The 14,747-nt window shown below is 44.6% G+C and overlaps 2 protein-coding genes across 6 annotated transcripts; one reads left to right on the top strand and one right to left on the bottom strand.

The window, feature by feature from the left end:
• Positions 1-136: 136 nt before the first annotated feature.
• Positions 137-7,548, bottom strand: wdr24 (WD repeat domain 24). Of its 4 annotated transcripts, none has more exons than XM_076034477.1 (11): positions 7,418-7,548; positions 6,405-6,476; positions 5,700-6,184; positions 5,236-5,413; positions 4,470-5,142; positions 3,662-3,774; positions 3,444-3,571; positions 3,264-3,368; positions 2,066-2,403; positions 1,189-1,373; positions 137-1,099 (listed from the first exon to the last, which is right to left on the bottom strand). In XM_076034477.1, the coding sequence occupies exons 3-11, from the start codon at positions 6,178-6,180 to the stop codon at positions 931-933; spliced, it is 2,370 nt and encodes a 789-aa protein (XP_075890592.1). In that variant the 5' UTR covers positions 6,181-6,184; positions 6,405-6,476; positions 7,418-7,548; the 3' UTR covers positions 137-930. The 4 variants fall into 4 exon arrangements, with proteins under 4 accessions (XP_075890592.1, XP_075890595.1, XP_075890594.1 ...); XM_076034480.1 differs by having other exon boundaries at positions 4,470-5,139; XM_076034479.1 differs by lacking the exon at positions 7,418-7,548 and adding an exon at positions 7,046-7,390.
• Positions 7,065-9,974, top strand: LOC142893673 (uncharacterized). Of its 2 annotated transcripts, none has more exons than XM_076034484.1 (6): positions 7,065-7,082; positions 7,661-7,820; positions 8,212-8,305; positions 8,590-8,749; positions 8,944-9,096; positions 9,690-9,974. In XM_076034484.1, exons 2-6 carry the CDS (start codon positions 7,696-7,698, stop codon positions 9,869-9,871), a joined length of 714 nt encoding a protein of 237 aa, XP_075890599.1. In that variant the 5' UTR covers positions 7,065-7,082; positions 7,661-7,695; the 3' UTR covers positions 9,872-9,974. The 2 variants fall into 2 exon arrangements, with proteins under 2 accessions (XP_075890599.1, XP_075890598.1); XM_076034483.1 differs by lacking the exon at positions 7,065-7,082 and adding an exon at positions 7,460-7,576.
• The last annotated feature ends 4,773 nt before the right edge of the window (positions 9,975-14,747 follow it).

Raw genomic sequence — 14,747 nt, 5'->3', positions numbered from 1 at the left:
AGTCAGGACTGAATGTGTGAAGCTCAGGGGAAGTAAAATACACCTGAAAGCTCGGAGGGTAAAAGTTGTACAAGTTGGGTAATATTGAATATTGAAATCAGCATCGACCTGAAGAAACAAACAGACCAGAAGACTCTTTAGGTATAAATCCATTGTGTATTGCGTGATTAGAGATCTCTCTCTCCAATTTAAATTAATTCATTATCTACAGTCATACCTTGTTATGCATTATGTACAAAAAAAACAACAATCTGTTTGAGGTATTGGCACTGTGCAGGTGCTTCTGTACAGCTGTTGTGTTTTTCTTTTACAGATGAGTTTAAAAACAACGTAAAGTGTTCACTTACAAAAAATTATAAATGGATTCTCCTTTTTAACAAACACACCATAGCAACTCTACACAAACCTACGCAACAATGTTTCCTCCTGAAGGTCTGACTGGAAGAGCTCTCAAGCCAAATCTCTCTCTCGAGTTCTTCTACTTAAAATGATGGCTTCAAAATCTTTATTTCAACGATTCATTGACTTGTTTCAGTGAGGATGCCGTTCCTAAAGCTGACACAGCGCCCCCATCTGCAGAATATAGGACCGTATGTATCACTTTGGTCCATTCCTCCTCTTGCTGTCCTCTGGTAATGTGTTCTGTGAGCTTCACTGATGAACCAGAAGAAAAGAGAGCAACGCAAAGGGTGGCTGCGTTCCCCTAAGACGGCAGCCAGAGTTTTATAATTCCATACCGAGCCAGCAGGGGGCACTGCGTCAGTTTTAGATGTGTCACATTCACCCAGTAAAACGATTGTAATAAATAGTTTTGAAAATATCATGTTGTGGTAGAAAAAGTACATTTAAGCAGCCCCCTTCTTCCTCCTCTTCCTCTTCTTGTTCCTCCTCCTCTTCTTCGCACCAACCATGTGATCGGTTGCCTTGTTTTCAGGTGTACTCACACAGGTGACCACAACCGGCAGGGCAGTGTGCGTTGCTCTTGAGCCAGTTCATGATGTGCTCCAGGTGTCCGCCGTGGCTGCAGCCCTGGCACCACACAAACAGTCCTTTCACCACATGGTGGCACACTGCACACACGCTGGCACACTGGTTGCACCTGGAGGAGAGAGACGAACCGTCACCATCGAGCAACATTGAAATGTTTTGCATTTTCTCGCCGTGAATCAGCTCCCGAGCCGTTCGCACCTGTCGCAGATCCAGCCCTTGTTGCTCATTGGCCGCTTGCAGTTGCTGCAGTTGATGTGCAGCGTTGTGGACGTCTGGTTCAGACAGGTGATGGCGCCGCACGTGCTCAACTTGATGACCTCGTTGGACACGTTCCACAACTCAAATCTCTGCAGCAGGTCGATGTAGGACATGTACCAGTGCTCCTGAACACAATGGACACACAATTTGATGAGGGTCTCTTGTTTGCAACAACACTGTGAATCTTAGAGAGGTTAATTACATCCACAGAGTTTGCTATTTTTTTTTTTGAACCTGATAGTCTGTCTCTGAAAATGTATTTAAAAGTCAAGTTAAAGGTAAAATCCCAAAGTGAAATTTGTCCTCTGCATTTGACCCAATGCCTTTGTGGGAGCGGTGGGCAGCAGTAGTGCCGCGTCTGGGAATCACTGGGTGATCAAACCCCCCACATCCAACCTCAAATACTGAGTGCCAAGCAGGGAGGCAGTGGGAACCATCTTTGTAGTTTTTTGTATGAGCTAGCTGGGGATTTAACCCACAACCTCCCAGTGTCAGGGCGGACACTCTACCACTCAACCACTGAGCTGGTTTTTGATATTTAACTTCAAATATTTGGCGTTTTGTTGAGACGGGCATTTGACATCTTTCTGCCAAATCAAAGTCTCGAACGAGTCGCTGCAGACAAGCACAGCTAAAGGGATGCATTTTTCTAATTCCAGGGAAAATTCAGTAACAGACTGGAGATAATGAACCGGTCAAGTGAACTGTGAAGCGAGGGCTTTAAGCATGTGTTGTTGTAACATGCTTAACACTTTTGACAAGACATTGAACATCAAGACAGGACAGCCAGCGAGTTGGTGCATCTCCACCATCTGACCTGCGTGAGGTCGTCGATCTCTCTGCGGATGCGGTCCCCCAGCACGATGAGCACAGACACGGCCATCTGCACGTCGCCCTGCTCGGCGTAGTAGCCGAGCATCTCCTTGACGATGGGGCAGAAGAAGCTGGCGGGCAGGTGCGGGCTGAAGAGCGGCTGCGAGATGGAGATGAGCGAGAAGGACTCGATGGGCGTGAGGCAGGTGACCTCGGCCTCGTTGCCGCTGACGTGCGGCGAGTCGGCCTTGTCCTGCTGCAGGTGGTCGGGCGCCGACGGGTTGTCCACGATCTCGTGGCGCAGCTGGAAGGCCTCGCGCGGCAGCAGGTACTCCTGCTCCTCTGCCCAGGCAGAAAGGTCAGGAGGTCAGAGGAGGTATGAGGAAAAGAGCGGAGAGCATCGGAGGTACAGCAAGAATAGAAGTAAAAAGATAGAAATACGCAATTTCAAAAAGTAATATTAAAGAGGTGCGAGGCCCAGACAGTTCAATCAAAGGAAATTGGAGAACAGCCAACAACACTCAAGTGTCCAAACAAATCTTTCCTAATGATCTCACCAACAGGCATCTGGGACCACACACAAATGGGTTTCGATCAAGTCTTCCTCAATGTGTTTGCTAATCCAGGAAATGACATTGTATGGTCTCTCGTCTTTAGACACTTCTAGAAGTCATGACAATGAATCACGGTGTACTCATGAGTACTTGTTGGAGCCAAAACATTTATTTTCTTTATTCTGATTTTTTTGTCATTGTTATTGTTAATTATACACTAAACATTTGTTTATTTATTTGCACTTTGCAAAGCAAAGCCAGGTGACTGCAGCACCTGCCTACTATATCAGGCCTTTTGTTGGAGTATGGATTTCAAATTTTGGAGTATTTGGGGGGGGGGGTTTTTATGAAGCAACCCGCGCCGCATTGGTCGCTGTCATGGTAAGACTGCTTTGGTTTTTTTATGAAGGAAATAAAGGAAGATACTATTGGATCTCTGCATCTCCCATAGTACTCGTACATCCACGCTTGATTCCACGAAGAGCAAAGCCTGATATTTTATTGAATAAAATTGCGCTTTTAGTACTTAGGAGAACTTTTGAGTACTCATATGAGTCCACCATTTTTGAATTCCATGAGTACATGAGTACATGAGTGCTGGAGAGTGCCATTCTCCAGTGGCCTCCAGAAGGTTGATGTAGTTTTTACCGGTTTGGTTTTCGTGCTCCATGGTATAAAGGTCGTCGTCGTCCAACTCGGCGTCGCCAAACATGTACTCCGCCTGGCCTTCGCTGCCCTCCGTCTCCTCGTTTTCTGCAATCACATTCGGTCAACGTCTCCGTTGGCACGAGTGCTGCGTGTGCCAGGTGGACCTGCAGGCGCGCTCACCTTCATTGTTGTTGCTGACGTGCTGGTTCCCCACCTCCAGGTGGACGTTGTCCTGCCTGCTTTCCCCTTTGCTGCGCTCCAGCCGGCCCTCCGAGCCCAAACCCGACGGCATCTCCTTCATGTTGAAGCTGGGGAAAAAAAAAAAAAAAAAAAGTGACGGGGAAAGGCGGAGCCGAGCGTCAGTGTGCAAACGACGGTTTTCAGCGTAGCTCGCTCACCTGTTCATGAGAGGCAGCGTGCCCAGCATGTTGAGCTTGTGGTTTGCAGCAGGCATGGGGACGTTGGCCGGGTCAGAGAACATTATTCGCAGCATGGTCCACGTTGTGGAAACCTTTGTGTTGGAGGAGGGGAAATGGAAGAATTTTATTAGTTTATTGATTTTATTAGGGACACATTATTGATAGACCTCAGCAAAGAACTGCGGATTAAATTGACTTAATGTTTTATATGTATGTATGTATATATGTATGTATGTATGTATGTATGTATGTATGTATATATATATATATATATATATATATATATATATATATATATATATATATATATATATATATATATATATATATATATATATATATATATATCATGAATCAGGGCTTTAATTTGGCTGAGGCTAAACATTGGATGCGCTGTTTTGTTTCACAGGGACATTTATTGTGACGCACATGATCCAAGGATAGATTTTTCTACATTATAGCCTTTCACTTTTATACTTTTTATGGTTGTAGTTTGAACTGGTTTTGGAATAAAGGACGAGTTGTCATTTCCAGACGTCTTTTTTCGCATTTAATTCAATTGAAGAAAATAAAAAATAGAACAAAAATAATCGAAAAAATAAAACTGCACTCTGCACTATGTCGTGGAACCAATAATGTAAGAATTTTGGTAATATTACTCTAGTCTAAATGGTTTATATTTACACCAGTATATGCTGTGCATGAATTGTGTTTAATTAGAATTAATCATAAATTGAATCCGGAGTGAAATCCAGCGGTTTGGATGCAGGTTGGGTCTGAATCTCACCTGAGGTCTTTTCAGTTCCTGGGCCACCTTGGCATTGTGATCACACAGTTCACCAAAGGGCTTCCCGCTGAGGAGGTAGAGTTGTGCGGTCTTGACGAACCAGTCCATGCAGTTGCTGTCCAGATTGGTCTCAAACACGCTGAGCGCGCTGGACACGTGAGCAAACTGCTCCGTCGGGTCAGGCTTCTTGAAGAAGAAGATGGGGTAGCGGCGGTCGCCGCCGGAGTACGGCTTCCTGTTGGCGTCGCTGCTGATGAGACTCTCTTTGGCCGCAAAGGCCAAGTCGCCAAAGAGGCCAAAGCACAGGCCCTCCGGGTTGGCCTTGTCCACGGGGCGGGTGGCGTCCTTGAACATGTGCTGGTAGAGCGTGCTGTCCTTGGAGCCGGAGAGCAGGAAGCAAGGGTCGTGCTGGTGCCGCCAAACGATGCCGGTGGTCACGTCCTTGTGCTCCTCGAAGGTGGCGAAAGGGATGAAAGGCCTGCGGACGTCCCACACGTAGATGTTGTGGTCCACCATCATGGAGCAGGTGGCTAAATGGAACTTCCTCTCTGGCCGCCACTTGACCCGAGCCACTGAGGCGATGGTCTGGACGCAGTAGATCTCCTTGGCTCTGTTGGTGGTCATGTCCCACACTTTGACCATCTTGTCCCTGCCTCCAGTTGCCAGCCATCTGCTGAAACAGAGAGAAAACTCTTATGAAATAAGACAAAAATGGAAAGATGGGCTCAATTTCAAAGGTTTGCAGCAGAGAGATTATTTTCCCTACCTGTCTTCGGGGTGCCAGTCGCAGCAGAATACGGGGCCGTTGTGGGCGGTGAACATGCGCTCGTAGCGGTCCGGACGCCTGATGTCCCACAGCTGGACGTTTCCGTTCTCAAAGGATGCGGCGAAGGTGAAATAATCCTTCATGCTGAACTGAACGTCTCTGACGCTCTCTGACTGGCCTGGGTGAGGTGTGAGAGGAGCAACCAGAGGAACAGACTTCAGAGGGATTTTTCTTTCGTTTCATTCATTTTCAGCGCTGCGAAAACAACCCTGACTTAAGTTCCTGGACGCTACTCAGACGCTACAAACCTGACTTTCAAAACACATGAACTAAAGTATGTCTTTGGATGCAGAGGACAATTCGCTGAGTAATTTAGACAACCACATGGTAAACAAACACAGTTGTAAAATTGCATGTGTGAAATATGGAAAAATAAAACGTAGCTTATTGAAGTCAAACTCTACCTGAGAAAGTGCTGACTGATTCCTTCTTGCGCAGGTCGAAGCACTTCATGAATCCGTCCTGCGAGCCACTGAGCAGCATGTAACCCTCGGTGGGGTGGAAGCACACCTTGTTGACTGTGCGCTTGTGCTCGGTGAACAGCTGGTCCTGCTTGTTTCGAGAAGGCTTCCCCAGGTTCCAGGTGACCACGGCTCCGTTGGTGGCAGCTGTGGCCAGCAGGTTCTCCTCCACCTGGTGCCACATCACATCGGCGCAGCTGAAGTTGAGGGACGGCTTGCGGCCGACGCGCAAGTTCAGCTTCTCCACGAACTGCTCCTCCTCCAGGGCGTAGATCTTAAAGATGTTGCGGCCAGCGACCACCACCTGCGTGGCATCGCGGCACACGCTGATGGCGTTGGCGGGAGCGTCCAGGTGGCAGAACATAGTTCGGCCGCTGACGGCGCTGCTGCTGAGGGCTGTGGTCACCCGTGACATCTTCTCCATGTTCCTGATGCGGACAAGAAACCCAGGATGGATGGGTCAATTGTGCTGCCTTTACAGCTCTACTATGAATCTGGCGTGAGCAAGATGTCAAGCTATTTTAAGACAGTTCGTCAAATGGCCACTGGATGGCACTCTCAACAAGTATGTGCCACATTCCTCACAAGAGCAGGAGAAGACGGCAAGAGCCAGCATCACGGTATTATCACAGACTGAGCAGAACCTACTTTTAGAAGAACTGATCCCCTTGTCACTGTCTGCAGCACTGAGTTCTCTTCAGGTTCTCCCATCAGAGCCAACTGTTGAAAGAGAGACTGGTAAACACAGGACATCATACTACCAGCACTGAGAAACTACAGACAAGTTTTGTTTGTTTCTACTTTACTTGAACTAATGACGCCGCCACAACACGCACAACATCAAATATTTCACGTGTTAAAGTAAATTACAAAAAAATAAAATAAAAAATGAATACATTTCATCAACAAGCAAAATCCAATATGGAGTAAATGATTTTCATTAATTGGATAATTATTATTATAACTTTTTTTTTAAAGATGTAAATTGGGAAATTTGCATTGGGAACAGATGCTTTGAGTCACAATAAAGCACCATTGAAGCCCTTACTGATGGCTCATATTCAAATATTTGCTAAATAAATGGCTAAAATAAAGTAAATGAGTAACTCACTTTTGTTGGACCAGCGTTTTATTGACGACATATGTTGCTCTGAAGTTATTTTTGTTTACATCGGCTACGCGAATCTGAGTCAATTACCCATTGTTTACTTCCGTGTTACCTACTACCGTCATATTAACGGCCGTGCAAACCAGCAGATACGACGAGGTGAAAGACAAAAAAGACGAACCTAACCCCCAGCTGAGGAAAGTGTTCCTCTTTGGAAGGTTGTTTACATCGACTGTCAGTTCCACAATGGTTTCATTTAACGAGCCTCTCGTTTTATCCGAACACTAACGCGCTTGGAGAAATAGTTTTGCTGAGTTTATCTTTAACACTTGTACTTCCTAAACTCGTAGTAAGTTGTGCCTGTGCCATAAACAGGACTGGAATGTGACAGCGATGCTAGCTGGCTAAGCTAGCTCCGGAGCTCTTTGCAAGGCGAAACGTGCAAAATTAAACATTCCCCTAGTGTGTCGAACAACGACGCAACAGAGAATAGTATCACCGGAATGAAGCGCCTTATAGGAAAGCTAAATAACAACGTTCCAAGTGGACAAACCTTCGGAAACTGTTGCCCAATACTTGCTGTGCCGGAAGTAGTAGGTTGTGTCATCTCGCGAGACCTGCGCACATTATGACGGAGGCTTCGTCACTCGACCGCAGACAGGGTATTGCGCTTCTATTGGCGCGAATGAGCTCAAGTGGAGTCCTTGCGACGGTGAGTTAATCATTTCATATTGTGAAGTAGAAACCGGAAGTGTGGAAACATAGGTGTTAATTTAAAAGCTTTGTTTTTCCTTAGAGCTTTCAAGGTGACGGTGTGAGCAGTGCGCTATCATGAGCGCTCTGTTTGCCTGCGAGGATCCTGCGGCATGGAGGAATGTTTTTGATAAATACTGGGATGTTGTGGAGGCAAAGGTCAAAGGCAAGAAACCAGGAAAGCTGCTGGACCTTGACAAGTGGTAAATGTCTTTGCTTCAAGGGCGCTGCAGGCACTTGGAGCAGCTTCATACGTAGTTTCATATAGATTTCATGAATTGTGATGGGGGAAAAAAACATCATAGAACTGCTTCAACTTACTGTTCACGTTCCTGCTTTTCAAATATGTAACACACCTTAGTCGTGTGTGAGTGTCTCTCTTTACTTTGTTGACACTGCCGTTTAGTGGTTTCATTAGTTCAATGCAGAGCCACATCTGCGTATGAGTCATTGCACTGCAAGAAAGCACCTGATGTTGGCGCAAGTCCCATGACCTCCACGCAAAAAGTGCTTTGACTGTGTTGTTGTTATTTCACTGTTTTGTCGGACTTCTAGGTGACGGCGCTCATCTGCTTGTGCATGTCATGTGTGCAGGTACCAAGAGAAGCTTCCCACACACATTTCAAATCGAGCCCAGAAGCACGTCACACACTCAGAGCTGGTGAAACTGATGGAGTGGAAGCTGACTGTAAGAACCAGCAGGTCAAAGAGAAAAGTCACTGCACACACCTGTAGCATACAGAATGTGAAAAGCACATTGGGAAACAGTGCCGTGTGTGTTGCAACAGCGATATCAATCACAATGCAAGCACTTCTCTGCCACATATGTATTTCGCCTGGTGATAGTGTCATGGCATGGTGATAAATTGCACAAACACAGTGCAGCCTCACCATAAAACATGTGGCATAGAGTTCACTCCCATCAGCCGTGTGCTCGATCGACGTCACATTCTTGATTTATTTCCCCTGCAGAGAGGGAAGTTCAGACCGAGACTGCAGCAGTTGGTGGCTTCCAATAGCGAGGACACAGTGGAGAAATGTTCCAGAAAGGCCTTCAGCCTCCTGCCTGACGTGCAGGCAGCCATCGCAGAGCTCAGCGCCCTGAAAGGCGTCGGCCCTGCCACTGCTTCGGGTGAGCGCAACGTCACCGCAGAGGCAAATAGATCGAAGCTCGACACGCCGGTGTAGCGAGCCTGTCGCTGATTGTCTCTTTGCCAAATGTGCAGACGGAACAGCTGGGACACACTGCTCTCTGCCTCAGTGCTACTTATTCAAGTCATGGCTACGATCATCTAAGCCCAAGACTGACTCTCAATTCTGTTCCAGCTGTGTTGGCGGCAGGAGCCCCAGAACAGACTGCGTTCATGTCTGATGAAGCCATGGAGAGCGTGCCAGGCCTGAAGCCCATTCAGTACACAGCCAAGCACTACGACCTCTACCTGGGCAAAATGACGGAGAAGACGGAAAAACTGAATAAAGGTGAGATTGCAGCGATGGGCTGTTCTGTGTTTGTATCCATTATTATTGTTACATTAGACCATAGGTGTCAAACTCTGGCCCGCGGTGTCATTATATTTGGCAATATTGCCTGCCAGTATTAAACTGCATATGTACCACTAACACTACAAATCCCCGGAATGCTCTGCTGGTATTTACTTTAACAGACTATAAGCAATGTTTTGTAATGCACTTTTTCTTACTACTTGGACTTGGGCATGGGCTTGAATGGTTGCACGTTGTCATTAGTTAATTGGTTTATTATCGCTATTTTATTTTTAAATGTATTATTAGCCTATTGAAAAAGATTACTGTTGAAATTTAAATCAGAAGCGTGCAAATAAAAAAGAGGCATTGTACGACTTTTATTTGTGTGTTATTTATTTCAATTTGTTTTGTTTTTTTATTTGAAATTTGATTTTGCATGTGTGCAACTTTTACATTTTGGCCCACTGTGTATTTGAGTTTGACACCCCTGCATTAGACTGTGAACATTTAACAGTAAAGAAAGCTCCCATGTCATTCCCATCTTCTGATCTACAGTTTCAGTAATAAAGCCTTATTTCTTGCTGTAGTGGATCCACAACAAGACTGGACACCTCACAGACTTGAGTTGTGTTTGTGGGCGATGACTGTAGCCCGACGGCAGCAGCTGCCACTCCTCAAGGATGTGGACGTGAAGGCTGGCAGTGCAGCGGAGAAGTCTTCAGATGATGATGCTAGTCACAGACCAATAAAGAAGCTCAAAACAAAATAAAAATATATTCTATACCGTATTTTTTAAATTCAGTTTGCATTTTTGTTGTTGTTGTTGTTTGTTTTTTGTACCCTTTAAAAATAAAATACCTAACATTGCAAAATGTATCATCTTCTGTCGTCTTCAGTCACCTTCAAGTTCCTGTGATCAAATGTGCACGATAATCATACTGCCATGTAATTAATGTTGTATTTGAGATGAACTCTAGAAGTTGTAATTACGGGAGGAAAAACCCCTGCAGCTTTCACATTATCACTCAATTTACATGATTAACGAAAGTGGCCATAAAAATTTGAGAAATGAAAATAGCAACAACTCTTGGACCCACAGCAAGTCTCTAAGTGTTTTCTCATCAATAATTTAAAAATACATTTGCATAGAGGGATTGATATTTTTGGAGTTTTCATTTATTGATTGTTGAACCATTAATCATCACTACTCATGCTTTGGCACACTGAAGGCACTGAGTCTTTTCCACAGTATTGTTCTTTATTTATATTGTTTCTAAATTAAAGCCAAGTACAATGAACAGTACAAAATAAAGCAAAATATATTCATATATTTACAATATAAAACGGTTCCGTTGAGAACATTTAAAAAGTACAATAGATTGTGAAATAATTGGTGAGGACTTTGATATAAATAATTCATTTGCAAATTTAGTCTTCCTTTAGTTCCCTCGTGACCGAGAGAAAAATAGCTTCTGCTTTTTTCTTTTTGTAAACGCTGTGTTGGCGCAACCTCTTGTTTGGTCTCAGAGATTGAACCTTGTAAGCTTGGCACCATTTTATCATTACAAGTAAGCAGCTCAGGAAAAATACTACCACAGCAGCACAGATACAAGGTGGATTGGTTTTTTGTTTTTTCTAAATTATTGACAAAAAATGAACTGAGATACTGAAACATGACCTGTTCTATTTGAATGCATGAGCGGCTCAGGCTGGATTTGTGGAGATGGACAAAAAAGAAACTGTCTCAAGGCAAGACACTGAAATTCAAGCAATGTTCTGCAAACACTGAGGCAAAGCAACAAGCCTGAAGATACACGGTCACACTCAGAGAAATCCTGAACCAGAGCTATCCTCACTACCCGATAACGATTTTACTTCTGAATGAACACTGGAGCTGAACTCTGGCAATCTGCAAGCATGAGTCAGTGACACATGAGCTGGTCCCAAATCCCATGCTTCTATAAAACCTTTAATAAAATGAAAATATAAGTCTGTGAAGCGTGTGCACACTGAGGGCTCTTTTAAAAACACAGCAGACACATGCGGCGGGAACTATGGATGATCTGCTACGGCACCAAAGACTATCGGTCATGTGGCAAAAGAGTGCGCCAGCAAACATTAGCAGTCACCTGCTAGCTATTAGCAGTGCCTTCTAATCAGGTATTGGTGTGTGTTTGCTTTATTGTCTACTTTTTAATTAAAAAGTAGTAAAAAAAACTTAAGAGGCAGCAGTATAAAGAAGAAAACTAGCTGTGAGTGAAATTCCGGACGCTAGCCATTTGGAAATAGTGTGCCACACCATGAGGAGACAACACTGATCCTAACAGAAGTATGAAGCCAACCTGGATGACTTGGTGAGGCAAATGACAAAATCTGCAGCCTCTTCGCCTGTCGTCTCATCTCTCAGCGTCCTTCTCTGAGTTTAAATGCGTGTTTGTCGTGAATGTGCAGCACGGCGTGTTCGGCGTGCATTCCTAGAGCACGAGGCCAGTTACATATAAAAGTAATAAAAGGCAACATGGCCAGCTTATTGGCAAGCAGCACTTTGCAGCAGCTACTAGTACTGGATACACGGACAAACAAACCCTCAGTTGTTTGCACTGCAGGTCATGTGCCTGATCCATACGGGACGGAGCGAAAGGCCGGCCCTTTCTGCGTCGTCCCGGGCTCGCACAGAACCACAAGGCATCGGGCTTAACAGCACAATGGATTGGCAACGACGTGTCAAAGAATATCGATGACAGGAGGGAAAATGGCACATGCAACAAAGTCGTCAGAGAAAACAAAAAACCCCAACAACAACATGTTGAGACACAGACAGAGTATTAGGGCCACAAGAAGAGAGAGAAAAATTCAAGTTTCTTTCGAGAATAATGTTTTAATGTTTAAAGTTGAATTTCCGTAAATAAAGAGGAAATTTCGAAAATAAAGTTGAAATTTCGTGATTTAGGTGAAAATTTTGAGAGGAAAGGTTTTGGAGGTTAAAGTCAAAATTCTGTTTGAACTATAAATGATCAAACCTAAATAAAAAGACCTTTGACCTTTGACCTTGATCCAAAAAAAGGTCAGAATTCTTGGAAAAAAGCTGAAATTCCATGATTTTAGGTGGAAGTTTCAAGAATAAAGTCGACGTAAACTTTGTAAAGTCAACGTTATTCAGGGAATTTTGACTCTCCTTCCTGTAATATTTTTCTCTTCTTTCGGCCCTAAACCTCTTTTGTAAAGAGATATGTCAAATGTGCTGCACAGAGAAGAAAGACGTTTTGGCTTCAGTGGCGGGAAGGCGGTGTTTTTTTTCTTTCTGTTTGCTTCTTATCGACCGTCTCACTGACGTTAGCGGCGCCCGTTACACTCGACACCGCCGTCCCGTTAAACGCCAATGTCACACCGAGACGGCTACTAAATATACATCACGCAGCCTGTCGAGGCCCACTTATTAAGAGAAAAGATACCCTGTCTGCAGGCTGTAGCTTCAGGCTGCAGTGCACCCTGGCGTCACTCTGACACAGAGGTGTTGTGACACCAGCACGACAGGATGGTGAAGGACGGACGCTGCCGCTTCGCAGCCCTGCTGAGGGGGTTTTCCGCAGGGACGCTTCTATCACCCCTTCAATATGATCTGCTCTGGGAGGTGTCTTATTAGACAATAAGGTCGGGAGATTTGCCTTTTCAGAAAAGAAATGTTACGCGTGTGAAAGTGTTCCTTCCTACTAGTGTGCGAAATAACAGTAAATATTCAGGCGGGGGGTTCCCCATCCGACCAATACCAATCTGTATTTCCTTAACATGCAGCTTCTTTGCATCAGAGCTCATGATCACTTTAATTCTTCTGCAAGGTGTAAACCAAGTCCCTTTTCCCTTTTGTGAATAATATTTTTTTTTTAATGAATATTAGATGGGGTGATCTTAATTATTTCTTTTAGTGACCATATATATAGCTTTCTGAAAAAATATAAGACCCCCTTAAAATTTTGCTTTGAGGCTTTCAGGGTGTCTCATGTATTTCACACACTGCTTCCAACCCCTTCAAGTTTCTTCTTTTCCCTTTCCTTAACTGAATGTTACACTTTAGGTAAGACAAACTCAACATTCATTTTTCTGTCCCGATTTTTAGCTGAGTGCCCATCTCCTGGAAGGGCAAACCAAATCATAGGAAACAGACAAACACGCAGCCTTTACTCGCTAGCCCTTTGCAGCCCTTTTGGGTTTCTATGAATCTTAGAACTACAGAGGCACATCAACCTTCTCCCAAGCCTCCTTTTCATCTTCATTATAGGCTAACAGGGTGTGTATGCATTATTCATCTAGGCATCTTTGCTAATAGTTTCAAGCCATCACAAGAGTTCCTGTCAAAGAAGCATTAAGACCAAGTATTGGCTGATGTGCATGTGTATGTATGTGCGCGCACGTGTGCCATCCTGAAAATGGCTTTTTCTACGCGTTTCCTGGAGATTCCCTCAATTAAAACGGTCTTGAGAGTTTCATGCGGAAGCAAACGCTGAGCACTGTATTTACAACCAGCCGTCAAATTGGTAAACGCATAAACACTTTTTTTTTCTCGGGCAGCCCGTGGACATTCAAATGAATTATTGATTGAAAGGCTGGAAAATGAAGCATAGCATGAGAAAAATGTAATAGCCAATCCTCGCCTGAGCCGAAACCCCTTCCGCAGATGATGCACGGCCGACGCACCGTCCATAATTTGTTGGTGCAAAAAAGCTGAACTGCAGCGAGGTGTCACGGCGCCGCAGGCGGGTGGGTGGGGGAAGGCGGTGGCGGGCACTTTGTAGTAACGAAGCTGCAACCACTGAAAAGAAAATTGAGTCCAGCTACATTAAAATATGTGTGAGAGTCCAGAGCTTCACAGGTTGCACTTGCACAGTTTTTCTTCTTTTGCGTCCCCTGGCGAATATTCATGTTTCATATTCATGACGGTCGATCACGCAAAAGGGGATGAAAAGAGCCATAGAAGCAGACAATCAGCAGGTATGGAGGCAGCAAACGTGTTTCCCTCTCAAATTAGTTCTTCCTATGGCTTGTTTTGTAAAGCGCCTCAGATTTAAAAACACAAAAAAACAAAACAAAAAAAGAACAAATCAGGTGAGCCTCTGACGGCCATCCACGAACCAGGGTTGGACTTCGTCTCGTCGACTGTTCAAAGCGTCACGGTAGATAATCAGGAGAACGACAATCAGCATTAAATCTGCACCATTTGAAGTTTTTCTCTCTTCTCCTCCTTCGAGGAGGAAACGATACAAATAAATATTCTCTTGGTTATGAACATACAATATACACATCCACTATCAAATGAAAAAACAGGGACAACTTAATAACACTTTGTTTTGTTTTTTTCTTCTTCTTCTTCTTGTTCTTCTTCTTTATAGGTACATTCCTTTACAAAAGTATACAGTCCCTAAGAATGAGAAACTGAGGTATAGACTGGGCCTCGCAGGGAGACCCCAGTTCTCTCCAGAACACAGAGGTCAGAGGTCAGGTGATGACACATCCGTGCTCCTCCCAGTTCAGTCTGTCAGAGCGAGAACAGGCAGAGGCCATTGTGTTGTGTGTGTGTGTGTGTGTGTGTGTGTGTGTGTGTGCGTGCGTGAGTGAGTGTGTGTGTGTGTGTGTGTGTGTGTGTGTGTGTC

This window comes from Nelusetta ayraudi, unplaced genomic scaffold, assembly GCF_046127955.1.
Source record: "Nelusetta ayraudi isolate G7.1 ecotype Tasmania unplaced genomic scaffold, CSIRO-AGI_Nayr_v1 ptg000042l, whole genome shotgun sequence".
NCBI lineage: Eukaryota > Metazoa > Chordata > Actinopteri > Tetraodontiformes > Monacanthidae > Nelusetta > Nelusetta ayraudi.
This window is presented reverse-complemented; position numbering and strand designations above follow the sequence as displayed.